The sequence below is a fragment of the Neomonachus schauinslandi genome, chromosome 10 (genome assembly GCF_002201575.2).
Source record: "Neomonachus schauinslandi chromosome 10, ASM220157v2, whole genome shotgun sequence".
In the NCBI taxonomy this organism is placed as follows: Eukaryota; Metazoa; Chordata; class Mammalia; order Carnivora; family Phocidae; genus Neomonachus; species Neomonachus schauinslandi.
This window is the reverse complement of record NC_058412.1, coordinates 121,875,043-121,902,674: the sequence shown is the minus strand read 5'-3', so window position 1 is coordinate 121,902,674 and position 27,632 is coordinate 121,875,043. Positions and strand designations below refer to the sequence as shown.

At 52.5% G+C, this 27,632-nt stretch overlaps 1 protein-coding gene across 2 annotated transcripts; it reads right to left on the bottom strand.

Moving 5' to 3' along the window:
* Positions 1 to 25,315, bottom strand: L3MBTL1 (L3MBTL histone methyl-lysine binding protein 1). 2 transcript variants are annotated; one of them, XM_044918666.1, is made up of 20 exons: positions 25,180 to 25,315; positions 24,844 to 25,070; positions 24,383 to 24,524; positions 23,966 to 24,119; positions 23,699 to 23,831; positions 22,995 to 23,076; positions 14,709 to 14,797; positions 14,086 to 14,190; positions 13,034 to 13,169; positions 12,632 to 12,723; positions 11,268 to 11,419; positions 10,791 to 10,867; positions 10,216 to 10,301; positions 9,920 to 10,030; positions 9,331 to 9,445; positions 8,382 to 8,481; positions 7,997 to 8,194; positions 7,857 to 7,906; positions 3,780 to 3,937; positions 1 to 138 (listed from the first exon to the last, which is right to left on the bottom strand). In XM_044918666.1, the coding sequence occupies exons 1-20, from the start codon at positions 25,313 to 25,315 to the stop codon at positions 4 to 6; spliced, it is 2,478 nt and encodes an 825-aa protein (XP_044774601.1). In that variant the 3' UTR covers positions 1 to 3. The 2 variants fall into 2 exon arrangements, with proteins under 2 accessions (XP_044774601.1, XP_021544970.2); XM_021689295.2 differs by lacking the exons at positions 24,844 to 25,070; positions 25,180 to 25,315 and adding an exon at positions 3,290 to 3,352 and having other exon boundaries at positions 24,383 to 24,532.
* Between the last annotated feature and the right edge of the window lie 2,317 nt (positions 25,316 to 27,632).

Here is a 27,632-nt window from a genome sequence, read left to right as displayed (position 1 = left end):
CACTCACTTTAAGGTGTCATCGGCGTTTTTGAACATGAGAATGGCGTTATAGATCTTCAAGGCTGGACCCAGCTTGACGCTCATGATCTTCACAATGTCCGCCTGTGTCAGCAAAAGGAAGGCCTCGCCGTCAATCATCTGAGGGGTTGGGAGAGGGAGGCGGAAGGCAGAGAAGGCGGAGAGGGCCGTGGGAAGGAGTGACGGAGAGGTGGGGTATGCATGGGGAGCGGGCAGGGGAGAAAGAGAATCGGGGTCAAGGTTGCATGAGGGGCGGGGAGGAGGAGAGAGACGGGAAGAGGAAGGAAAAGGAGAAAGGAGGGAAGGAGAAAGGAAAAAAGGAAGATAGCGATGGGGACAGAGAAGGACAGAGATCTCCACTGGCTCCCCCATGTTCACCCACATCCTCTTTCTCTTTCTTTCTGCTGCCTGGTCTGATGTTAGTGTGTATGTGCTTAACGTCTTCTGAGTCCCCACAGACAGCAGCCTCCAAACACCTGCTGTTGTGCTTCCCCCACAAAGCCCCGGGTCAGTGTCCGTGCTGTTGGCAGGTCAACAGGCAGACACCAGGGACACATGCCGGGGATGTGGTGTGATGTACACAGTGTCACTTACGAGCTATTCTTGCCGGGGGCGCTGGGGGGAGAGAGGACGGCAGAGTGATTTAGTCTGAATCTGGGCAGACTTTCCTTAGCACCAACAGGGCCGACCGCCAGACTGGACAGACTGACTACCCATGAGACCATCCATCTGCTTTGCCCTAACTTCTCACTCATGACACATCCCTCGAATGACTGGTCTGTGTCCCGGCTGGAGAGAATCTCGACGTGTGTGTCCAAATGTATCATTTCAGCCCGACAAAGGCCCCTCCCTGGAGCATGGACCAGATCCTGGGAAGGGTCATCCTCAGCTCTCACAGAGGTCCTGCTCCCCACTGAGACTCCATCTGATGCTGGCAGTCCACCCTGTGCCCCTGCTGGCCACTGCTTTTGTACCCCAGACCATGCTGAACTGAGATACGCAGCAGGTGCCCTGGGGGGAGAGAGCCCTTCTTCTGATAAGGGGAGGATGCTGGAGCACCTAACTCTCGCGTGGCTCTGTGGCTAGCTGACCACTGCACTCAGGGAGCACTGATTTATGACTGTTGTCATGCAGGGAAGACCTCTAATGGGTGCCACATGGCTCCGTCTCGTGAAACAGGTGTGGTAAAGGTGTGCCTTAGTTATCAAATGATAAGTTGTATGAGACTGGAAAGGCTTACTAATACCAGAGATGACAGAATCAAGATTTAAAACAATGAGACTATGAAACCAACAAAATAACATTTAATAGGGATAAAAGTAAAGTTTTACATTAGGTTAATAAAAAAAAAAAATCCAGGGGTACAAGTAACAAACTGGAAAATGCGGTTAGACTATAATGGATAATTGATATAAAAGGCACCTGGGGACTTTCATGACCTCCAAACTGGTCTGATGTGGTTATAATGAAGCTAGTGCAAACTTAATTTTTGATAAAAAAAAAAGAAAAAAAAATATGTATATATATATATATATATATAGGGTTTGTATCTAGGGGAAGAGAAAACAACCCAAATATCCATTAACAGAACTGTGGGCTCTTCATAAAATGGAGCGCTACTCAGCAATACAAATGAACAAACTACTGGTAGACACAATAACACGGATGAACCTCAAAAACATTACAGAGTGAAAAGAGACAGACACCAAGAATAAAAGCTCTACCCCCATTTATGTGAAGTTCAAGAACAGGTATAACTAACTTACGGCGCTAGAAATTTGAACAGTGGCTGCTGATGAGGGCGGGGACTGACAAAGGGGCCAAGAAAGAGCCCTCCAGGATGATGGGAATGTTTTATATCTTGGTTGAAGCACTGGGTTCAGGGTGCATACATCTCACAAAACTCGTGGAACTGTACTTTTAGGATGTGTGGATTTTGCTCCATGTACATTTTTATCTCCGTTAAGAAACATCTGGGTGTCGGTTCAACAACTCTAACCAGCGTGCCACTGTGGTGAGTGCTGCTGATAAGGGGGGGAGGCTGTGCATGCGTCACGGTGGGGGGTTGATGGGGAATCTCTGTACCTTCCTCTCAATTTTGCTGTCAATCTAAAACTGCTCTATAAAAATAAAGTCCTTTTAAAAACAAAACCAAAAAGCAGGTACTGGAGAACTCCACCAGCATGTTCTGTGCTGGTCAGAAGGCATCTGAAACCGGTATACGGCTCTGAACACATACGTTACAGTAAGATCACCAGCCTAGGAGGCAAGCACCCAGAGCGGGTGGGGTTATCCTCCGCCACGCAAGGATACTATGAAGAACTGGCCGTGTTGGGTCTGGATAGAGATTCTTCTCGGGGGAGAGGAGCAGACTTCTTTCTTACGGGCGCCTGACCTGTAGGGGGCATCTACGGGGCGCTGAGACTATGCTTTCCTGGGTGATGGGGGATGGATGTGTGTATTCTTTGGAAGGAAGATCTAAACAAACTCCAAGGTCCCTTCCAGTTTCAAACTGTGTAAATTGGGAGAGTCACGACAAAGTTCTTTACTTAGGGATGACTATTAAGAGCCAGAACCACCACTGAGCCCCCACTGTACCAGGCATTCTTACAGAGTGATAGGATTTGTGTATTATTCTATAGCAGGCTAGTGATATAATTATACTAGACATTCTGGTACAATGATCCATTCATCATTTCCAATGCTTACGACGGCCCTGCAAGGTTGTCATCATCTTAGCCCTCGTTATCCCATTTTATCTCATTTTATAGATAAGAAGATGCAGACTCAGACACAGTAAGGAGCTCAAACTGGCAGAACTGGGATTCACACCCACACTGTCTGTAAAGCTAGGGTTCTTTTATGTACGGCTCACTGTTTCTTATCCTTGGTAAGCTTTGGGGTCTTGCTATTAAGTCTATGTTAGGATCCTTGCAGTAAAAGGCAGACCTACGCCATTCAAGAGCCACTTTAACTTACTGTCCCTAGTGAGCTAGGTCTGGAAGACAGGCTGGGCAGAGAGCAGAGGAGTGAATGGAGCCCTGTCTCCAAGAGGCATTTTTCTTCCTGCCGTGATCTGAACACAGGGTTTGCAAGCTGGGCCACAGTCCATACCGGGTTTTTCCCAGAGACGTGGGTCACTGTGACCTGTCTCCCGCAGGCAGGACAACAGAGGGCCCTCCCTAGCAGGGGGCAGCGCTGGTGAGGGCATCCACTCCCTGGTCACCTCAGCGGCTGACCCTTCTGTCCCCACTCTGCACTTGCACCTCACCTCATCTTTGAAGAGTCGTGCCTGGTCCTCACAGCCGGTCAGGGTGTGAACGAAGCTGAAGACCTTGGAAACCAGAGAAGCACGTGTTGCCAAGGGGACAGGGGCTTGGGAGTGCAGGGCGGAGGCGGGCCCACGTGCACTTGGTCTCTCTGGGCTTTGACAGTGTCGCTTTTTCTTATTAGCCTAAGAGGACCCTTGCATCTCTGCTGCTGGGTGAGCAAGGTGGGGCCCAGGTGAAGCGTCTCTCCCGCCCGACTTGCATGGGAACTAGCAGCACATCCCTCCCCCACCCACCAGGGGAGGCCTATCAGACCATCTCGCAGCCCCTGCCGGGCACCAGGAGGGACGGCGGACAGGCTGGAGGGGCAGCAGATGCTGTGAGGAGCAGCGACCGCCTCTGCCTGACCAGGGCCATTCCTGAGCCCTCCCGCCAGGCTGCAGTGAGAGGGCAAAGTAGGGGACAGGAACGGGGACAGGTCCTTGCTCTCACCTCGTCAATGGTCCACTTGGCAACCGTCGAGGCCGAGATGCCCGCCACTCCCGGCAGGAGCTTGCAGTGCTGCTCCCAGCACACGGACAGCGAGCGGTCCGGGTGGGCCGACAGGGCCGACAGGAAGAGGGACTGGTGCATGGCGTCGGCGGCTAGCGCTGGAGGCAGAGGCCGAGGCTGCAGGCCGATGCTGAGGCCTCAGCTGCTCCCCGAGGCCCACTCGTACCCACGCCCCTCGGGAGGACCGCGGCCCCCTTCCGAGTGACGGTCTCGCAGAGCCAAGAGGGAGGGCGACGGGACTCCTCATGCACTGCTCGCTCCCCCTGGTTAAGTGAGTCCCTCGCTTTATGGACTCTCGGGAGTCAGCTGTGAGGAAGGACCCAGCCCCATCTCTCTGAGGCTGCGTCACCCTGGGCCCCACAAGGAGATGCTGAGGCACTCCCGACAGTTCTCCAGATGCCCTGCACCAGAATGGCCTCCAACAGCCAAGACGCTCAGCCCCGGCAGCAGAAGCCCGTTCGGTTTGCCCTCCTTTTCCTGAGGCCTTTGGGGCCTTGACCAACTGTCGCTGAGTCAGGGGGGCTCCGTGTGGGAACCCCCCGCCCCCCGCAAGCCTGGCCACTGCGTCCGGCTCTGCTCCTCTCCCCTACCCCACCCCAGCCTGCTCCGCCCCCTGCCTATGCTGCCCGCTGCTCTGCCTGGGGCCTGCCTCCAGGCCTCCAGCCTCGGCTGCTACGGGGTCTCACGAGTGACACTGCTCTGCGGGGCCTCCTCCTTGGCCAGGCCCGGCGCTCACCTGCCTGGACTTCAACTCCCTTTGGCCGCTCTGACGAGCCTGGCCCGGGCCTACCTCGCCAGCCTCGGCAGGCCCTGAGCCATGTGGCCCCTGCCCCACGGGGCCTGCCCTGCCTCTCTCTGCCCACAGCCCAAGACAGCTGCCTCTGCTGTTCACTGGGCATCAGTTCTGGACCCGAGGCCGCCCCTCGCCACCGCCCCCTTCTCGTCACAGACGGTCCTGCCCTGACTTCGGCCCCTTAGCTTCGGCCTTTCGCCCCGACTCTGCCCCTCGCAACCACCCACAGAGCCTCCAGGATCCTATTAGGATCTCCCCCCCCACCCCACCCACTCGCACCGCCCTCTGCAGCTCCTCCTGCCTGCTGCCATCCCTGCTCATCGGACCCCAGGAGCCCAGCCTCCAGCCCCACGAGGAAGCCGCTCCCGTGCGCCGCTCAGCCAGCTCTCAGCGCCCGCCGGCGGCACCAGCAGCCTCTCCCCGGGCAGCCTCCGCCCAGCGCTTCGTCTCCTGGCCATCTCCTGGCCACAGGAGGTTTGGCCTCCTGCCTCTGAGGCCATTCTGGTTCTCCACATACCAGCGGAGGGGTCTTGGGGGACAAGGCCAAGAGGCTGTAGGGAGCCCTGCTCCTTCTCTTTCTTCCCCAGAGCATGGGATGGAGGCTCTCTCGGGCAGCAGGGTGTCTTATCGAACTGCGAGGCAACTAGGGGCAGGTCAGAAGCTGCTGGGTTTTTGGTTTCTTTGGACTTATAAACAACAGAAATGTATTCCTCATGGTCACGGAGGCTGGGAAGTCCAAGATCAAGGCAGCAGCAGATTTGGTATATGGTGAAGGCCCACTTCCTGGCTAACAGCCAACTTCTCGCTGGGTCTCGTATGGTGGAAGGTGCAAGGGAGCTCTTTGGGTCTCTTTTATAAGGACACGGATCCCATTTGTGAGGGCTCCACGCTTATGACCTAACCACCTCCCCAAAGCCCCACCTCCTAATACCATTTGGTTTCACATATGAATTTGTGGGGGGACACAAACATTCAGCCTATAGCATTATTATTATTATTATTATTATTATTACTGGGTAAGCCTTTCCTCACCCTCTCCCGCCATAGTCTCAGTCTCTAGAAAGACAACTTCCCAAGTTCTCAGGATGCTTCTGGAATGAACACACAGGCACGCGCCCCCTGGTGGTCAGAACCTGGCCCTGGACGGGAAGCTGGCCAGGTGTTCCACAGGCGGGTAGAAAAGGTGCCCACTATAGTCCCGTCCCCAGAAGTCCTCATTCTGAGGGCTGAGAGGCTGGCCAAGCTCCTCCTCACTCAAGCCTGAAGCCGCAGTTAGTGCCTTCTGCTTCCACCAAGAGGAGTCTGGAACAGCAGCACGAGGAGGTCGGCCACACACAGGGCTAATAATACCAGTAGGTACTGGTGCTAAGCCCTTTACTTGACCTTTTCATTTAAGCCCCCTATCACCTTCTGAGGTGGGCATATTATCAGCATTGCACAGATGAGCAAGCTGAGGCTCAGAGAGGGGGGTCACCTGCCCGAGGTCCCCCAGCCTGTAAAAGGCCGTCTGATTCCAGGGCTGTGCTTTTAATGACCATGCTATATAGTCTAGGTTGCAGAGACTGTTCCTGAAGAACTGGAAGAGCTTAAGTCCTGTCCACAAACTGAGCACTGAACCAGGTGATCTCCCATGGTCTCTTCTAGCCTTAAGACCATGGGCATTCAACTCAACTAAGGCAAGATCCCTAGCGCTCCTGCTGTGTGTCAGGCCCTGTGCCGGTGGTGGAAGCCATGAATCTGTCACCCAGTGGAAGGCTCAGTCACCCTGTCCCTCCCTTTGGAGCATGCTATGGGCTTCACTGTGTTCCCCCCAAATTCATATGTTTAAGACTTAACCCCCAGTACCTCTGAATGGGACTATACATTTAATCCTTGACCAATGTGGGGGTGAGGGGCACCAACACCCCACGCAGTCAAAAGTCCATGTATAACTTGACTTCCCCCAGAAACTTCACTGCTAATACCCCACTGTTGACTGGGAGCCTTACCAATATCATAAACAGTCAATTAACATAGATTTTATATGTTATATGGGTTATATACTGTATTCCTACAATAAAGGAAGCTAGAAAAGAAAATGTTATTAAGAAAATCATAAAGAAAACACATTTATAGTACTGTGCTATAAAAAATCCGCACACAAGTGGACACACACAGTTCAAACCCCTGTCGTTCAAGGGTCAGCTGTATTGGGAGACGGGGTCTTTCAACAGGTGATTGAGTTCAAATGAGGCCGTTAGGGTGGGCTCTCATCCAGTCTGGTGTCCTGACAAGAAAAGCAATTTTGGACATGTGCAGAGAGACGCCGGGAGCACACAGGCACAGGGGGCAGACCACGGGAGGACACAGCGAGAAAGCGGCCACCTGCGAGCCAGGCGTCAGGTCTCAGAAGAAACCAACCCTGCGGATACCTTGATCTTGGACTTTTAGCCTCTGTACGTGTGTGTGACAAAAGACACTCCTGTGGGTTAGCCACGGAGTCTGTGGTACTTGGTTGTGGCACCCAAGCTAAGACAAAGGAGATGGAGGGGCGAGCTGACATTTGGGCTAGGTGCTTTCAGTCTGTTATACCAGCACACAGAGCAGACGTCAGACCCGAGTCTGAATCCCAGCTCTGCCCCTTACAAGGCAAGTGACTTCACCCCTGAGCCTCCCATTCCTCTTCTCTCAGCAGAAGAGAATGGTGTCCACGTTCCAGGATGCCTGTGAGCATCAGCGACCATGTCCGTAAGGCACCTGTGACAGTGCTTGACCCTCAGTAGGTGCTCAGTAAACTATTGCTAAGTACTATTGCTAAGTACTATTATTTCAGGTACTTGACGCCTGAAAGAAGTATTATTCACATCCTCAAATGAGACAGACTCGGAGATATTAAGTGACTTGCTTAAGGTCACACAGCTAGACAGTGAGAGCCAGGCCTCCCTCCCAGGAGGCCTAGAATCGAGAGGAGCAGGGCTAGGGGGCATCCTCCTGCCACACAGTGGGGAACCCAAGGCCCAGAGAGGCTCTGTGTCTCCTGCAGACTCACAACAAGGTCTCTGGTGAAATGGGACTGGAACCCGAGGGCACTCCTGTGCTCTCACCACTGCAAGGACCTGAAAGCAAGAGGCGGCCTCCCCACCAGCTGCCCCCTTCGGGTTCCCCTCGTGACTTCTCCCCCCAGTTACCACGCACTCACTGTGAACACTTTGTGAAGGGTATGGGGTAGAGGAGTCAGGACTTACTCGAGAAATCTTCTTGCGGGATCTTCCGATACTTTGGAGGACGGCCAATCCTGGAGAGAGAGGGACCGGGTCCGTGGCAGGGAATCAGTGCCTGGCCTGGCCCCAGAGGACACGAGGCCCTGCACCCTTGCCCTCCGCACCGGCCGTGATGGCGAGGCTTCTTCCTTAGGGAGAAGCCCGCGAGGTTCCTCTTACGGGCCGAGGCCTCTGTGTCGGAGAACTCCGCCTTCAGCCGACTCTGGTTCCTCTCAGCCAGTGGGCAGCCCGAGAGGCAGTGGTGAGCTGTAAACTTGCCTGTGACGTGGCCGGAACCATCACAACCAGGAGTGGGGCACTTCCTGGGCAAGAGGAAGAAGAAGAAGGCTTAAGTTGGGCTGAATCCCCACTTGTTCCCACTGAGCCCTTCCCAGCACTGGCCCCACTTGGAGTGTTTTGGGGAGCCCTGATGGGCTGTGCACCCGAGGTGTAGGAAAGCCCCTCCCTGAACAATGCCCGAGGGTCTCTTAGCAGGAGCCTCTCACTCACCGGTGGTGGAAGCTGTACTTGGAGGTCCTAGTGTGTGGCAGGCTCCGACAGCTGAGAGGGGGACAGCCCCCAGGGGAGGCAGAGCTGGGCTCTCTGGGTCCTGGCGGAGCAGGAAGAAGAGTTAGCATAGGGTCCTGGGTTGGGGGTGGGATGGGGGGATGGAGGGCAGGGAGGGCAGGAACAGTTTCTATGGGGAAGCTCAGCACTAGGAGCTAGCTCCCCAGCTGCGGGGCCCTAACCTAGACTGTGACATCATTTCTTGCTACTGAGGATCTGCCTCTCTTTGGGGTATGGGGGCTTGGCTCTCATACCCTTTGCTGAAACCCCAGGTGCCCTGTCTCTGAGAGGAGAGCCCTAGGGGAGAAGATCAACTCAGAGCTGGAGCGGGCACGGCAGCTGAGAAGCCGCACCAGGCACAATTATGTTACCCTGTGTGCTTCCCTGTTTCATTGTCAAGGTTCTGGTAACTTGCTTTAGGCCCTACTCATGCTTGGAGAATAATCGAGAAGGATCAATACCCCATGTGTCTTGGAGCTGGGTGGTCCGATGACCTGACCTCCCACCCCACCTACAGGGACCAGGATTGTAGTTAAGGGAACCTGGTTTCCTTAGCAAACATAATGTCTGCTCTGTGAGGCTCTGCTGGATGCTGAGGGAACTCCCCAGGTGCATAACTCCCTCCGAGGCTCATGATCCCAAGTGAGCTTGCCCCTGGACAGCTCAGCACCCTAAACCCAATAGCTGGGGAAGCTGGAAGTGTGGCTCAGTGTAGCAGAGACCACTGAGGCAGGGAGGATGGGGGAATCCCACAGCTTACTGTGGGCACTAGAGCCCACCTGTGCATGTCGGTCAGAATCCCCTGGGCAAGCTATAGGAGGGGGACTGTCAGAGCTCATGGGGTTGGGTTGGACATCAGTAGGAAAGGGTCAGAGTGTCTAAGGGTACACACGGAGAGGAGGCTGCAGGGGATGCCCTGTCTTGGAGCACCAGCCCGCGGGGTGGATGTCCGGGTGGTCGGCGTCAATCCAGAAGTCATAGGCGTGACTCCAGCCATCAAAGTGGAGCTGGGGAGGAAAGGCCGCTGGAGGTCAGGCGTTCCTCGTGGAACCCAGCTCAGCCAGGAGGTCGTCCAGGCTCCTGGTGGCTCTCCCTGTCCCTGGGGCCTGTCAGAAGCGACATCCTGGATGGAAGAACCAAGGGGCCAACCTCACAACAACCCGCCTCTGCCACCACATTTTCCAAGGGCTTCACTCATTAAGTTACTGGCAACTTCCATCAATCCAGGCACAGGACAAGGGTCATCAGGCCCACTTGATAGGCTCAGAGAGGGGAAATGACTGGTCCCAGCCCACAAAGATAAGTCACAGATGAGGCTAGAGCGAGACCAAGTTCTTCAACCTTGAGTGTAGAGCTCTCTTCCTATGACCTGCAGCCTCTCTTATGTCTGGCTCATGCCATGCCCTTGACCTCTAACCAGTCTACAGAATTCCTGCCCAAACAGCCTGTCCATTCCCCTAGCCCGAGGCGCCCGGGGCCACCTTTATCCGATGGTCCTCCACATCCTCCACGCTGGCTACGCGCACCAGGGCTGGGTTCCTGCGGTCCACGGCTTCCAGTTTCATGTTGACCAGGAAGCTGTGTGGGGGCCGCTGCAGGGGACAGCAGCTTTCAGGCCAAGGCCCAGCTCAGTGGAGCCGAGGCCCCAAGGAGGGGGAGCCCAAGTGCCGTGCCTTGGAAATTGTGGCCTGCCAAAGTGGGGAGCACTCCATTTGGCTGGCCGGGTGCTCCATGCCTTCCCAGAGGTCAGCTCTAGGAGCAGAGAGAGCTGACTCACCACCTTGAAGGCCCAGGTGGGCACAGCAGAGGCCCCAGTTTCTTCCAGATATTTCTCCCAACAGAAGCCATCAGGGTCTGGATAGTCTGGAGGACAGGATGAGAACAATGTCTCGGGACCAGGAGCATGGAAGGGGTACAGCACCCCCCCAACCAGAGCCAGCTCCCGGCAGAGGCTCCTGAGGCAGAGGGGTGCTGGCCAGAACCAAGCACATCACCACCCCACAGTTCACAGGGCTGTCCGGGAAGCCTGGCTCCCATTCCCCTTCCTTGGCCCCGCTGCTCCAGCCCCAGCCCCAGCCCCATCGGAAACTTTCTTTGCTTTGGACCCCCGCTCCTGTGCTGAGGGGGTCATTTAACTTTCTTCCTTAAACCTCAGCAGAGCCGGGGGCTGACAGGTGTCTCCTAACATCAAAGACTTCTCAACTCCCAAGCAAAGAAGATGGGGCTCCAGGACACTTCCATCCCCTCACCGAGATCCTAGAGACCCAGCTAAGGAGGCACTGCTAAGGGATCGGAGGAGAGGGCTGTGGGGCCAGGCCCAGGAAAGGGCATTTTCTCAGGCTGCAGGGTCACCTTGTGGAGGGGTGAGGGGCTTTCCTTGCTTCTGGCACCAGCCCACCGGGTGGATGTAGGGACTGCCGGGGTCACACCTGAAACCGAGAATACTTCACTGTCCCGAGTGACACCCTGAGGATGATGGCAGCACGGCTTCAGTGCCCTCCTTCACTCTGCTGCTTAGGGACAGCTACACCAATGGCTGATAAAAAAGTCCGAACTCTGCAGCATTAACTACAAACTCCAGGACTCCCATAACATCGAAGGGAGAATCATGAGACACAGTGGCTTGCTCATCCTAACCTTGGTATTTTTAGATGAAACAACTAATATCACATTGTGCTTCTTAGGATACAGATCAAAGCCAGTGATACCCCGGAGCCAAAATCAATGTCAGGACCAGGCAGGGGCCACGTGGCACCTGAGGTCTGAAAGTACTGCCTCCGGACCCGGCCGCCCCATCACCCCCAGGCCGACTCTGGGCCCTCCCACTACCAGTAGTCGTAAGTATCATCCCAGTTGTCAAAGTGCACTAGGAAGCGGCTGTCCACCACATCGGTCACGCTGGCCACACAGATGAGGGACGGGTTCATGCGGTCCACCGCCTCCAGCTTCATGCCCACCTGGAAGCCCAGGGGTGGGGGGCTCTGGGGGCAAGAAGAGGGTCTGCCATAGCCAGGCCCAGGCTGGCTAGCACGAACCCAGAACCCCCTGGCACAGGAAGGAGTAGGTTCTCTAGGAGTCATGCCTGGGGTGGGGTGGGGGCGGCGGGGGAGAAGTCAGCTGAGAAAGAGGGTCCCCCTAGGGCAGAATCCTAACCCCCAGCCCTGAGCCACTTGGGAGCTTCCGGTCTCCAAGGTGTGCTCATAGGCAGCCTCACTGTGGTGGAAGCTGAGCGACAGGCAGGAAGCTACCCATTCTCCCCAAGGAGTCTGCCAGGGTGAGCACAGGCCTCCCCTCCCCAGACGAGCCTGGCCCTAGCCTGCACCGAGGCAGCTAGCTGGGTCAGCGGTGGGGTGTTGGGGAGAGGGGAGGAAGGGCATCTGTCAGGCATAAGCTTCAAAAGCTGTCGTCTCCCCCTTGATCTTTACTACAACCCTATGGAGAGAGGTACGATCATCCCCATTTTATAAGTTAAGTAACTTGCCCAGGACGGCAGTGCTAGTCAATGGTGGGGCCAGGAATGAAACAGCTTGACTACAAGACTGCATTCCCTGTCCTAATAGTGGGTAGAATGGCCCCAATCACCTGGGAACCTGGGGTCAGACTGTGGTGGGGGAGTAAGTGTCCCTGTCTGTGCGGCACGGGGACACTCTGACCCAAGGGGATCCTGCACTTTTGATATGGTGACAACTTTAATGGGGGTTCCCTAAGTCTCTCAGACCCGTGGCTGGGGATCAGGAGCTACTTTAACTGCTGGATAAAGCTGTCAGCTGCCTTGAACAGAGAAGGGGACAAGGAGTGAGTGTTGGGACTAAGTGGGAGAGCTGCGGTGGTGGTCAAAGGGAAGGAAAAAGCAGCTCCCAGAACAGAGGCTTGGACCTTCAATCCAGATCTGCAGAGCAAACCAAAGCAAGAAATGAGAACAGGGACATCCCAGTGCCCAGGCTGAGCTGGTGGGCCAGGGACTCGCAGCAGTGCTTGGAGGAGAGGGTTTGTGCAGTAGGGCGGAGCGGGAAACCGGGCGGAACCTAGAACCAGCTCCCCCTCTGGCCCTCGGCCGGCCGTTGGGTGGGAGAGGCCAGAGCAAAGCTGAGGGCACTGGTAGGTGCGCTCTCTCCTGATGAGTCAGGACAGCCTGGCCGCCACCCGGATTCTCTCCCAGGGGGTGGGGTCCGCTCTCGCTCCAGGGCACTCACGTGGCTCTGGCTGGCAAACAGGTGCTTGGGGGCGGCCTGAGCTCGGGTGCTGCGCAGGTACTGGCTCCAGCTGAACTCCTCCTCCTTGTAACCTGGGCCCCTCAGGGGGGAAGAGAGCGCCGTGCAGACAGGGGCTGGGCTGCAGCAAGGGCGCCCCACACTGAAGCCCCGGAATCGGGACGGCCCAAGGACCTCCCAACCTCAAGCGCCTGCCCAGGGAAACCCTGCTGAGGTGGGACATGACCCGGGTAGAAACCCAAAGGGAAAGGGCAAAGCAGAAGCCCTGGGGCCTAGTCATGGTAGGACTCGATGAAGAGAGGCTAGTGGTGGAACAGGGAATAAGGAAGGGAGACCCACGGGGAAGAAGGGAAGGTCACTGTGAGCAATCCAGCTAGGCCTTACCTTTGGGGGGCTGCAGCTTGTGCCCAGTCTTCTCAAACCAGCCAGCGGGGTGAATGTCAGGGGAGTTGGCATTGATCCAGAAGTCATGGCACTCAGAATACCCATCAAAGTGCAGACGTAGGCGGTAGCCACACACCTAGCCCCATGACGGGGAATCACAGGGACTCGGACGCCAGCAGGCACCCACTCCCTATCCCTCACCTTTCCTGGCCCAGCCTGGTGGTCTTGAGGGTCTCGAAGGCTAGCAGGATCCCTAGCCCACCACTCTTCCCCCCCATCCTGAACCTGGCCCCGTGTTCTCCCATCCCTCGTTGAGGACCCGTGAGCCCTGAGTTCTGGGTGTGAGACAGGTGGAATCTATGACATCCTCCTGCCCTTTTGGGCCCTGGACAGAACCCCAAGGGCACCTACCAAGGCTCAGGCCTGTTCAGGGCCCCTGATGGCCTTTCCTTCTGCTACCGTCTCTCACCGCTCTCCACTCACACACTGCTCTGACTTCACCAAGCTGATGGCAGCTCCTTGAACTTGGCACCCTGTTCCATGCCCCAGTACTTTTGCTCGTTTTGCTTCTTCTGCCTGGAACACCCTACTCGTTCACAACTTATCCCTCAAGTCTCGGCAGGAGGACTTTCCTCTATGAAGCTCCTTCTGCCCCCTCGGTGCTGCCCTGCTCAACATCTGTTGGCCACCCCCTGCCCCCCGCCGTGGCATATCACTGATGTGTTTATCTCACTGATTCCCATGCTGTGAACTCCTAGAGGACAAGGCCTTGGTTGGATGCACACCAACATCCCTGCCCTCAGGATCTCTCCTCCTCGGGCTCCCCCAGCAGAGGAATACACCATTCAGTAATGTCACCATGCCCAGTACTTTGGTGTTTGTTCCATTTTTTAGCTTTCTGTGTGTTCTCCCATAAGCCCCTACAGACTGTGCGCTTTCTGAGGGCAGGGCAGCGTCTCCCTCATCTAAGCCAGGCCCTCCATGCCCCCAGCAGTCCCCGTCAGTCTACCGAAAGAGACATCGCCAGAATGCGGGCACAAGCCTCAGCTCACCTCGGCCACGGTGAGGATGAAGTACATGGACGGGTGTTGAGGGTCGATGCCTTCCAACTTCATGCCCGGTCTGAAGCCATTCTTATTATGAGTGACTGCCTGGTACTGTCAACGCACAGATTGGGGAGGACCCAGCCTCCATCCAGCCTTATCCTTGCCTAGTGGGCTTGGGGTGAAGGAGCTGCCTTTAGGCCCCACCCGCCTAGTATTACCAAAGGGGTAACTTATTTGGGGATCTTCAGTGCAGGGATTCAGAGCAGGACAGACTAGCTCCCAGGTCCTCTGAAAAATGTGGGCTAAGTCAGGGCTGGACTTAAGGGCTCCCCCTTATCCAGGCCATGGGAAGATCAGCGTACAGAACTGAGTAGAAGGTACCGGGATTCAAAAGTCCACAGGTTCAGTGATGAGTGAGCCTGGGTCCCACCTCTCTACTTCCTCCTACTCTGAAAGCCTCTCAAGGTGAGCCCTTTCCTACTCTGGGATCCTAACCAGCCTCTCCCCCTTCCATTCTGCCAGTGTTTTGAGGGCTATCAGACACACAATACACCAGAAGGCCTGAGTTTGGTGGTGATTTCCTGGACTGGGCATACAAGCTCTTCCCAGGTAGAAATTATCTGACTCACGTCCTGGAAGAGGCTGGCAGGGGCAGTGACAGCCTTCTGCTCCTCGAGGTAGGACTCCCATGACCAGCCTTCCTTCTTCTCCCCTGATGCTGTGGACAGGAGACAGACAGACTGACCCCTGGACTGCTCCCGACAGACTATTCTTCTCAGTTTCCCCCAACTCAACTCTACCTTACCTCCAAAACAAACCCTTGTCTATGATTGCGTGCCGCCCTCCGGGCCCTCCCAGCCATGATGGCACCAGACACAGGGGCTCAGACCTCAGGCGAGCCTTGGTCTCTGGCGGGGCTACGCCAAATTCCATCCGCCCTCATCCCCAGGCCAGTCGGCAAAAGTACTCTGGACTGCAGAGCACGTAAGTGAGGTTACAAAATCTCAGCCACAGAGGGACCCTGTTCTCTGACAAAGCTGAATAACAAGCCCTGAGCCAGAGGACTTCATCACAGTGCCACCTAAGCTCAAGGAAAAGAAAGGAAAGAGAAAATGCAGAAGGAGGAAGAAACAGAGGAGCGATATCACAAAGAAATAAGAAACTCTTGTTTTTCAATTCTCCCTCTGAACACACAGAGGTACACACAGAGTCACAAATACATATATGTGTGCTTGGCGTGCCCACAGAATAGAGACAGATTCTATGGCCCTCCCAGACGCACACACACACACGCACGCACGCACATGCACACACACTGTGGTCAGGGCCTACAGCCCTCGGAGTCTCTAGGTCCTGGGGAGGGGGAGACAAATTCCCCTGCAGGAACTTCAGGTTAGCCTGCAGTGGAGACCCGGCCTCCAGCACAGACGAGAAACATCATTTAAAGACTAGAATAGCTGGCAACGTGTAAGGTAGGCTCACAAAGTCAGCCTGGGCTGCCTTCAACTGAAGGCCACAGACAATGAAAGAGGCAACTACTTGCAAAAATCAATTCATATCCCTTGGGTAAATAGCTCCAGCTTCTTCTAGTAACTTCTATGCCCCCATTTTTGTCATCTGCAATATGCAGACAACTTCATCTACCACAGGGAGTCGTTTGGAGGAGCAAATGAGATGCTGTGAGTAAAAGATCCTCATGAAATGCAAAGTGCTGGTCTTGAGTTTCTGGTCTTCCTAGGGCTCCACTAAGTCTGTCTTATCTGGATTCTAGCTCTGCCATGCTCTGGTTCACTTGGCTACTGCCCTGGGTCATTCAGATGTGGAGTGCTTTGTCACTCATGAAGAAGCTTTTTTCTTTAGTTGGAACCTAAGTGGCTAGAAGCACCTCCCTAGGAGCTGCCTAAGTTCCCTGGTCACTGTACTGAGCCTGACCCAGCTGGGCCAAAGCAAGGATTTTCTTGATCAACTGATCACCAAGCCATCAGACTCTCTGAGACCTACACAGACACACCAGCCTAGAGCACATCCTCTGTCCTGAGTGAAATCTGGATTGTCCCTAGAACATACCACCTATGGTGTTCCCTCAAGAAACCCTGGTTCTCCCATTCGGCCTTCCTTCAGACTTACTGAGCATGCCAGGGGAGAGAGTAGGCTTCGGGACGCCAGGCCTGGCATTGTCTGTCTCTTGCCACTGCAGCTGCACATCATCCTGTATAATACCTCTTCCCTTTTTCCAAATCGCCACCACTATCACCAGCCCTTCACAACACCCATCCCTTTCTCTCTAGATGACATTCTTCTCTCCTCACTCTTCCTGAACCATAACATGAGCCACTTGTCTGTTTCTCACTTCAGGCACCTCTGCCCCTCCTTGGTCCTAACTCCCAAGTTCACCTCCCATCGGCCCTACCCCAAAGTGGCCAAGTCCTAAGACCCCCGTGCCACAGCAGAGACCTCTGACTTCATCTTCTGTCCCTTACCCTCCCAACCCCCAATGTTGCTACTTGCCTCCCTGAGCCTTTAATTATCTGGATTCTCTCACTAGCCATGATGCATAACAAGTATACAGACTTCACAGTTTGTCATCACACACCACTTCCATTTACCTTAACCGTTCCTTTACCATCGAGTGGTATTTTCTGTGTGCCAAGGCTGGTGCCAGAAACTGGGGGTACAGGGATGCCTCAGAGACTTCACATACATGGTCCCCTTTAATCCTCACACAATGTCTTGAGGAGATAGGTAGGATTCACAGTAATCCTTTTCACAGATGAGAAAAGAGGTTAAACGGAATCCACTGGAAAGAGGCCTAACTACGCAATCTTTCAGTTATATTAGACCTTCCCTCCCTGACCGAGCCCCCAGCCTTCTCCAGTTTCCTGCATCCGTTTTCCACGGTGAACAATGGGCTGAGCTGTTAGGTACATCCTCCAGACCAAATAAGTCCCAAAGCTCCTGGGGATGGTTGTACTATTTGTGTGCTGTACACAGATGCCCAGCCGAGAGGGTGAACGTGGGCTGAAATCCAGCTGGTGCTCCTTGCTGCGCCATGTGGCTGAGTCTACTCAGGTTGCCTTTTTCTAACCGGGTCTGCTCAGAAAGGGCGCCTTTTTTACAATGTGTCCCAGGGTATGGTAGAGACTCGCTGTGGTACTGATCCTCTCTTGACTTCCAGAAATGCTCCTTTGCCTATTCCTGCTTCCTTAAACTACACGCTCTTGGCTAGCACCTTCTTCAGCTAGCTCAGGTTGTCCAAAACCAAACTCGTAACTTCTCTGCCGAAGCTTGTGGCCTTCTCGGTGTGGTCTAGTTCAGTCCATGGTACCAGCACCCATTCAACCAGCCACATAAGCCAGGAGCTTGGGAGGGATCCTTTAGGTCTCTTCTTCACCCCCAGGATCCTTCAGTCCCAGAGTCCTGCCGACTCCAACTCCTAGCTGGCTCTCGAATCTATCCCCCACCCCTCCATGCTCACTGTTCATCTTGCTTTGAGCCTGGTCCAAGAGCCTCTGGATTGATCTCTCTGCCTCAGATTCAGTCTATCAGCAGAATAGCTCTAAAATAAAACTGGTTTATTTCTTTGCTTTAAAGTCCACAATGGCTTCTGCTTTACAACCAAAAAATCCAAAAACCCAAACATCTTTCTGCAGCACACAGAGCTCTCTGTGAATTAGCCTGATCGTGCCTTTCCACGCCCCTGTGCGCTTCTGTGCCTGTGCACGTCCTAATCCCTCCGCCTCATCGATCCTGCCCCACCCTGTCCCACCCTCCTATCTTCTTCTCATCCTTCAAGACTCAGCCATAGCTCTGGCACCTAGCACAGGGTTTTACACAGAAAGATGATCACCAAATGTTTATTAAATGAATGACGAGAAGGATGGATATATGCATACATGGATGTATGGATGACTGAATATATGGATGCATGGATGTATGGATGCATGGATGCTTGGATGCATGGATGCTTGGATGCATGGATGTATGGATGCATGAATGTATGGATGCATGGATGCTTGGATGCATGGATGTATGAATGCATGAATGTATGGATGCATGGATGCTTGGATGCATGGATGCTTGGATGCATGGATATATGGATGCATGAATGTATGGATGCATGGATGCTTGGATACTTGGATGCATGGATATATGGATGCATGGATGCTTGGATGCATGAATATATGATGCATGAATGCATGGATGCTTGCATGCATAGATGTATGGATGCATGGATGTATGGATGCACTGATGGAACGTCACCCCACCTACCCCATGAAGCCTTCCTTGACTACATGAGGCAGTTTGTTCCTTGATGGTCCTTCGTACCTACATACCTCAAACACAACACTTACTCTACCATGGCATTATAACTACTTGTTCATAAATCTTTCCCTAACATTGGACTATGAGCTCTCTAAGGGCTAGTATTGTGTTTTGCTTAGTCTGAACACTTATATCTCAATAAAGCTGGGGAAAAAAAAAGAAACAAAGAGAGAAGGCACACATAGTAATAAGAGAAATAAAAAAGGGGATATCACCCCATATCCTGCAGACTTTAAAAGATAAGGGGGTAGGGCGCCTGGGTGGCTCAGTCGTTAAGCGTCTGCCTTCGGCTCAGGTCATGATCCCAGGGTCCTGGGATCGAGTCCCACATCGGGCTCCCTGCTCTGCGGGAAGCCTGCTTCTCCCTCTCCCACTCCCCCTGCTTGTGTTCCTGCTCTCGCTATGTCTCTCTGTCAAAAAAATAAATAAAATCTTTAAAAAAAAAAAATAAATAAATAAAAGATAAGGGCGTATTATGAATAACTTTACATCCTTCTGACACATTTCCTTCTGAATCACCCAGTCTCAAGCCTACCTCTGCGCACTAGTGAAGTTGTTCTCAAGTCACCAGGGCCACAGTCCAATGACCTTTTCTTATTCCTCAACTCTCTTGATCTCCACATGCTACCAACCCCTCTTCCATCTGAGCATTTCCTTCTTGCTGTGCTCTCTTAGCTGTATCTTCTTCCTCTTCTCTTGCCATCAGAGGTTCTTCTTTCTCCCACCCCAACCCTGCTCCTCAATGGTAGACCCCTAGAAATACAGTAATTCCCTCCCATTTTCTCTCTTTCTGTTCACTCTCTTAGGAAACTTCTTCAGCACTGCTTCAGTCGTTTAAGTAGAGAGAATTTCTGGGGCGCCTGGGTGGCTCAGTTGGTTGAGAGACTGCCTTCGGCTCAGGTCATGATCCTGGAGTCCCGGGATCGAGTCCTACATCGGTCTCCCTGCTCAGTAGGCAGTCTGCTTCTCCCTCTGACCCTCCCCCTCTCATGGTCGCTCTCTCAAATAAATAAATAAAATCTTAAAAAAAAAAAAGTAGAGAGAATTCGCAAATTAATAGTCTAGCCAGACTTTTCACTGGGAACCCAAAACTGAAGAGGCTGGGCTCCATAATGCTATGGTCTACTCTTTACCTGGCTTTCAGTTTCTAGTAAGTATAAATGGACCTTTTTGAAAACCTAATGAAAACCATGGACCATCTCCCCAGAAAAATAAATAATTCACAGAATTTTCCATGTAAATTTAGACTAGGGACCTCAGTTAAGAAGGCATTGCTAGAAGAGTCATACTGATTAAAGACTTGTACCGAATCACACGCTCATTCTCAATTTGTTCCCCAACTCCGTATAGCATTCCTTGTATATTGATGTAAAATGTGTTTCTTATATGTCATTAAAAAATGGCATGGCTCTGAATAAATATTTCTCCAAAGAAAATATATAAATGGCCAATAAGCACATGAAAAGATGCTCGCCATCATTAGCCATCAGGGAAATGCAAATCAAAACCACAATGAGCTACCACTTCACACCCACCAGGATGGCTATAATAAAAAAAGACAATAGCGGGGCACCTGGGTGGCTCAGTTGGTTAAGCAACTGCCTTCAGCTCAGGTCATGATCCTGGAGTCCCGGGATCGAGTCCCGCATCGGGCTCCCTGCTCAGCAGGGAGTCTGCTTCTCCCTCTGACCCTAACCCCTCTCATGTGCTCTCTCTCATTCTCTCTCTCTCAAATAAATAAATAAAATCTTAAAAAAAAAAAAAAAGACAACAGCAAGCACTGATGATGATGTGAATAAACTGGAACCCTCATATGCTGCTAGGGGGAAGAGAAAATGGTACAGTCCCTTTGGAAAACAGCCTAGCAGTTCCTTAAAAGGCTAAACATAGAGTTACCATATGACCCAGCAATTCACTCCTGGGTACATACCCAAGAAAAATGAAAACATACCCACACAAAAACCTGTATACAGATATTCATATTAGCATTACTCATGATAGCCCCGAAATGGAAGCAACCCATATACCCATCGATTGATAAATAAAGTGTGATACATTCATACAATGGGCTATCATTCAGCAGTAAAAAGGAATGAGATACTGATGCATCCTACAAAGTGGATAAACCTTTAAAACACTGTGCTAAATGAAAAAAGCCAGTCACACAGGGCCATGTATTATATGATCCCATTTACATGAAATAACCAGAATAGGCAAATCCATATCCAGAGAAAATAAACTTGGGGTTGCCTAGGACTACAGGAGGATGGGTGGTTTAGGGGGAATGACAGCTCATGGGTACAGGGCTTCTTTTTGGAATGATGAAAATGCTTTAAAATTGATTGTGGTGATGGTTGCACAAATCCGTGAATACACTAAAAACCACTGAATTGTACAAGTCAATGGGTGAATAACATGGTATGTGAATTCCATCTCAATAAAGCTGTTAAACACTACTTTGTAAAAATATGTATGAAGCACTAACTGCAAAAAATGGATAAAGTGGACATCATCAAAATGAAAACATTCTACTACTCAGAAAACATCATTTAGAAAGGAAAAAGCAAGCCACAGACTGGGAGAAAGTATTTGTAACATATACATCTGACAAAGGACTTACATGCAGAATATATAAAAAATTAATAGTAAGAAGATAAACAACCTAATTAAGAATGGGTAAAAACGTGGGGTGCCTGGGTGGCTCTGTCAGTTAAGCAACCAACTCTTGATTTCAGCTCAGGTCATGATCTTCGAGTTGTGAGATCGAGCCCTCCATTGGGCTCTGTGCTCAGCAGGGAGTCTGCCTGAGATTCTCTCTTGCCCTCTCCCTCTGCCCCTCCCACTCTCTAAAATAAATCAATAAATCCTAAAAAAAAAAAAAAAAAAGAATGGGCAAAAACGTATGTCTATGGTAACTATAGGGAGACAGAACAGGATGCTTGGAGGACTGCTCTGAATCTGAAAAGGCTATAACAAGTTGACCCTGAAGAACGCCACCACAGATACCTGATTTGGATGTGGGCAGACTGAGAGGTGACATGAGAATATCAGAATAGCTATTAATGATTACATATATTGTGAAGACTTTTACCGCGGTGTTTTAGAAAAGATTCCTCACACGAAGCGGCTGTTGAAAAGATAAAGTGGATACGTGAAAGAGAGAGAGAGCCTGAGTACATACACGAGTTACACGGCTCTAACTCATAAACTACTGGAACGTTCTGTCAGGACCAGACACGTCAGGCCTGTACAACATGAACCCAATAGCTGGCCATCCAACTGCCAAACAGAGTGTAGACATAATACGGATTCTCCATACTACAGGACACTCAAACAACCCGACCAACCCCACCCCTCACGCCAGATTCTTCTGCCAAAAGACCCCAAAAACAAGTGGAAAAAAACTTAGCCATAAATGCAAACTTCTGCCAATTGAGAGAGTATTTTCCCTTGAAAAAAGGAGAAAAGGCACAAGGAGGAAAATATCCAGAAATCAATGCCACACCAACGTTTACCGTTGAGAGGGCAACAGGTATGAATCAGAAGATAATTCTGTACTGCTCAACAGGACCCAGCTAGAAGAATGCTGATTCATGAATCTGAGCCACTGTCTTGGGTGGTTGGACACTGTCTCCTTCCTCTACGTAAGATTTAAGAGGCCATAAATCAATGAGAGCTATGCTTTTGGCCTCTGATGTGAGAGACAGCAGTGAAAATCTGGTTTGGTTGCGATGGGCAGAATTTCGAATGGGAACTACAGAGTTTGGAGCCCAGGACACAGACTGGGTTCCTCTGGCCGGCACCGGATCCATCAAGGCAGAATGTCCTAAGAACTCACTTCACCCTCTGGCTCTCTCTGAGACCGGAAAGACACTAACTCAGGCAACTGAGCCATGGTCTGAGAGGAATCACCAACACACAACTCATGCATTCATGTACCGAGCAAACATTGATTGAGAGTCTACTCAACCCCAGTCGCTGAGCTGAGCACCAGCGATACAACGATTAATAAAATAAATTCAGTTCTGAGGGAGGAAGATAGAATTCAACAAGCTGTTCTGCAGTACCTAGGTGATTACAAGTGTGATAATTGTTACTCAGCTCCTGTTGACTGTTGTCACGTGGGAGTGGAGATGGCCTGAGGGCCAGAGCTGACTCTGAATGGCCTTTGTTCCCTTTTTTTTTTTAAGAACCAAAAGGCCAGAATGGGAGCTCCAATAGCAAGGTCAGACCAATGGCCCGTACAAACTTGCTCACGCCACCAAAGGGAAGCAACGCCACGTGATGCCATTAAAAGCTGTTTAAGTCTTTGGATTCTGAGCCTGGCAGTGAGGCCTATTCACAACTGGATAACAGAGGATAAAACAAACACACGATATAATCCCTCCCCAAATACACGCATACTAATGCATGAACCAGAAACATTGTCTCTCTCGCATTTTCTCTCTCCCTCACACATACGCTACTTTATACTCATCTATGTATGTACCACACACCATCACATGCGTGACGCATACTCTCAGCCTCACACCTCCAAAGGTGTGTACACATCACATCAACACATCCACACACACACACAGAGGCCCCCATACCAGGCTGGCTGTTCCACTCCTCACTTTCTGGGGTGCAAGCAGTGGGTCGGCCCTCTGGATCCTTTCCTTCTTCTTGCTTCTCCTGTGGAAGGCAAGCCTGATTCCTGTCCTCATGGGTTGGGGTGAAGCCCCAGCCTCTATTCCAGGCCCCTGCCTGGCTCTCTGGTCACACGGTATTCTGCCCCAAACAAGGGGAATTTCTTCTAGGCTACCAGCAGGCACAGAGCTCCAGTGGGCAACCCCAACTACGTGGGCACAAACTCCCATAAGCATACAGCCCCTAGTTTCACAGTCTGACTACAATCCTCCTCATTCCTCAGACCTGCTGTGTGTTGATTTTACTTGCCCACTGGAGCTTTCATGCTCTGTCTCTTCCAGCTTCTCTGCCTCTGGCCTCCTGACGGGGCTCCAGTGATGGAGCTTTTCATCTGCTACTCATCTACTTGGGTGCTGGTGTATGTGAATGTGACTTAGCCCGGACACTAGACTGAGATGGAAGCCCCAGAAAAGCAAAGAGGGTGACTTAATCATTTTCTTCTAACTCAGTACAGAACCTGAGTCAAAATGGGACCCCAAAATACGATGAGTGAGTCATCATGTGTCTTCTCTGGCCCAGCCCCACAGCCCGGATTAATGGAGAGGATAGTGGGAATTGACAGGTAGCCTCTAGCCTCCCCTTCCCCTCCCCACTGCCCTCTTCCTACCAAGGCCTCAGGCTCTGACTCCTCCTCTGACCGGCTGTGGTATTCCCGGCGCTTCCTCTTCTTCATGGGTTTGAGAAGCTCAGAAGCACTGGTGCAGGAGTTCTGGCCTGAGGAGTTCTCCACTATGACCGACCTGAGGGACAGATGGCCTGAGAGAAAGGACCACCCACCCTACACCACCCAGTCCTTCTCCTAAGCCCTGAGCAGGAATGGAGAATGGGGGGCCCCAAGGCAGAGCAAGTAGGGTTGCAACACCCTCCCCCTTACCGCTCTTGGAACAGTGGCGGGCAGTCATCATTGGAGGAACCAGCAGGATCTGGACCCACGCTTTGCTGAGGTCCACACTCCTGGCACTGACAAGCACCATCATCTTCTGGGGGATCCTGGGGGGGATCTTCTGGAGGATCCTGGGGGAGGTCCGCTGTGGGGGCCAAAGGGGCCTCAGGCCTCCCATCCATCACAGCCACACTCAGGCTCCGCCCACCTCGGAGCCCACGCCCCCTCTGGCTCCCCTGGACAGGCCCCCAACAGTCTTCTCTATCTCAGGACCAACCCCTGGACGCACCCGCAGGACCCAGGCCACCCACTCCATCCTCCTCCACCCCCCACAATGGAGACTCCTCAGGGAGCTCGGGCCTCGACCCACCCGGGCAGGGCCCCAGCCTGGGGACTGGGGGGTCCTACCCGGCTGTTGGGTGCCCGCATCGCCACCTCCCGCCGGGGCCTCGCCATCTTCATATTCGGCCACACCTTCGGGCCGTAGCTCGGGGCTCGGGGGCTGCTCCGCTCCTACCATGTTCAGTGGTGCGTACTCGCTTATCCGGAACTGGAGCGTGGGAGGGTCTGAGGACGGGACTCCTGTACCCCCTCGACCCGCCTCTGATCGGCAAGGTCCCCTCCCGCCGCCTTACTCCGCAAGGCTCCACTCCGGGTGCCTCGCTCCAAGCCACGCCCCCAGCAGCCCGCCAGACCCCGAGCGCCTCCACCCAAGCCATGCCCCTGGAGTCCCTCACTCAAAGCCGCACCCCAGAACCCCCCATCGCGAGCCCCTTCCCCCTCCTTCGCCTCGGGCCCCGCCTCCAGCCCGCTGGCCCCGCCCCACAGGTGGGGCTCGCAGGCCCCCGCCAATCCCCACAGACACTGACCCGTAGGCCGCTCCCAGGAGGCGGGGCCGCAGCCTCCGTCCACTCCAGGAGCCGCACGGTGGTGGCGCTGGAGCTGGCCGCAGGCGCCGCGCTTAACTGCGGCAGAACGGTGGCCGTGACAGGGACGCTGCCGGCCACTCGCTCCGGAGCGCCCACATGGATCGTCTCCCGCGGAAAACAGGAAACATCCAGGGCACTGCTGGGCAGGCCAAGGGTGGCCGAGCCGGCTGCGAACAAATACACAGACATGTCACAGGTGAGCCTGGTGGCCCTGCCCCATGCAAGTATGTCCTTCCCGGGATCCACACCTCCCTCCAGGTCCCTGGCTTGGCCCACCTGGGATGATGAAGGCAGTAGCCGGCAGGTGAGAGCTGGAACCTGGACTGTCTCTGGCCACCAGGTGCACGTTGACCTCTCCTGTGGAGGGCCCCTTCAGTGTCCTCAGCATCTCCATTTCGGCATTCCCCTCCATCCTGGTAGGCCTGCAAGCTGAACACGACCCCCAGGGAGATTAGGGAGGGAGCAGGCTTCTTTGAGGAGGAACTCTTCACCCTCAGGTTGGCAACCTGCAGAGAAAAAGCCTCAGTCCTGAGGAGAGCAGGGTGTCTTAGGAGACCAACATTAAGTCTGGCTCCTGGCTCTAACCAGGTCACCCAGGTGAGGGCTCTGGCCAGGCCTTGCATCTCCCCCAGACTCTGGAAGATGGGCATGTGTGAGGGTGCTTTGTAAACTGTGATGTATAGGTATACAACTCACTCTGGGGAGTAGGTCTCAGGTCAAGGTTCTGTCTGGCCAGCTGTCAGTGACAGAGCCCAGGCTACCTCTGAACTCCCCTCTTCTCAACCCCCACCTCCAGCCTCACTAGGATCAATCTCTTCTTCCTGGGGGGATTTAGAGCCCTCAAGTACCAGGTTCGTTCTCACTCATAAGGTCCATTTTCCTAGGAGGTGATCTTTCCCAATCACATTCTTATATTCTTATATGCCCCCTGCCCGCAATCCTTCCAACCCCAAGCACAGAGTAAGCACTATAACATCCGTTGAACAAATGCATACATGTGGAGAGCAAAGAGGTGTTGTTTGAGGACCCAGGCAGTGCATGACTTTTCTATATAATAAAGCAAGGGCAAAAAAGGTATTTAATAAAGAGATTGTTGAACAAATAAATATATGGGGAAAAAAAAAAAGACCTAATGACATAACTATACTTAGGATCTATCTATCATTTACTTAACTCCTAAAACGTTTTGGCCACTGTTCTAGTACCAGTCTTACCATCACTGTCCAGAATTTTCTGTGATGATGTAAATGTCTTATGCCTACATTGTCCAACACACTAGTAGCCACTAGCCACATGTGGTTACTGAACAACTGAAATGTGGCTAGTGTGAATGAAGAACTGAATTTTTAAATTTTTATTATTATTATTTTTTAGAATTATTCACTTTTCAGTTTGTTCGGTTTTTTTTTTTTCCTCAAGATTTTATTTATTTATTTGACAGAGAGAGAGAGACAGTGAGAGAAGGAACACAAGCAGGGGGAGTGGGAGAGGGAGAAGCAGGCCTCCCGTTGAGCAGGGAGCCCGACGAGGGGCTTGATCCCAGGACCCTGGGATCATAACCTGAGCTGAAGGCAGACGCTTAATGACTGAGCCACCCAGGCACCCTAGAACTAAATTTTTTAAATCTTAAATTAAATTTAAATAGTCAGAGTGGCCATAGTTACTGTGTTGGACAGCAAAACTTTACATATATTATAATTGGCCTGTCGTCTCTACTTGCAAAACACATCTCACAGTCTGACTTCTCTCCATCTCCTTGCTTCCATGAGAGTCCCAACTGCTATCAGCTCTCCTTGGACTTCAGAAACTGCCTCCTACCTCATCTCCCTTCTTCCTCTCTTGCCCCCTACAGTCTATTCTCCAGTAAGAGAAAGCTTTAAAAATGTAAGCCAAGGGCGCCTGGGTGGCTCAGTTGGTTAAGCGACTGTCTTCGGCTCAGGTCATGATCCTGGAGTCCCTGGATCGAGTCCCGATCGGGCTCCCTGCTCGGCAGGGAGTCTGCTTCTCCCTCTGACCCTCCACCCTCTCATGTGCTCTCTCTCTCACATAAATAAATAAAATCTTTAAAAAAAAAAAAGTAAGCCAAATCACATAATTTCCCTACCTAAAATTCTTCCATGGCTCTCCATTGCCCTTAGAATAAAATCAAAGTGCTTCCCCCCATAAAATCTGACCCCTGTCTTCCTCTCTGACCTCATCCTCCACCACTCTTCGCCTGTTCTCCACCCCAACAAATACTGGTTTCCTTCTACTCATTAACAAATGTTCCCACCTTAGAGCTCTTGATCCTTGTTCTCCCCTCTGCTTAGAATGCACCTCCCTAAGCTCTCTGCTTGGCTGCCTGCTTCCCATCCTCCAGGCCTCGGCTCAGTGGTCACCTCCTCAGAAGAGGTCTTTCATGGCCACTCAGTTTAAGCAGCATACCCCTCACCCACACCACTAGCGCTCAATCCATCACTGTGTTTATTTCCTTTGCATCCTTCATTATAATCAATAATGATCTTCATTTACTTATTTGTGTATGATCAGTCATCCCCATAGAAATATAAGTTCCATGAAGGCAAAGACTTGTATCTGTCTTGTCTACTGCTATACAGCCAGCCCCTGGAATAGTGCCTACACACAGTAGGTGCTAAATAAATATGTGTTGAATTTCAGTAATTTCAACTTGTTGATAAAAAGCTCTGGATGTGTGATTGATACCTGGTTGCTTTAAGGAGTTGGCAGTC

Excerpts from the sequence above, each read along its gene's own strand:
- L3MBTL1 (XM_044918666.1), bottom strand. The coding sequence starts at position 25,315 with ATGGAGGGGAATGCCGAAATGGAGATGCTGAGGACACTGAAGGGGCCC. Across the intron at positions 9,446-9,919 it reads TGGAGGACCATCGGATAAAG|CTCCACTTTGATGGCTGGAG; the intron begins GTGGCCCCGGGC and ends TTTCCTCCCCAG. Across the intron at positions 8,482-9,330 it reads TCCCCTGCAGCCTCCTCTCC|GACCCAGAGAGCCCAGCTCT; the intron begins GTGTGTACCCTT and ends CTGCTCCGCCAG.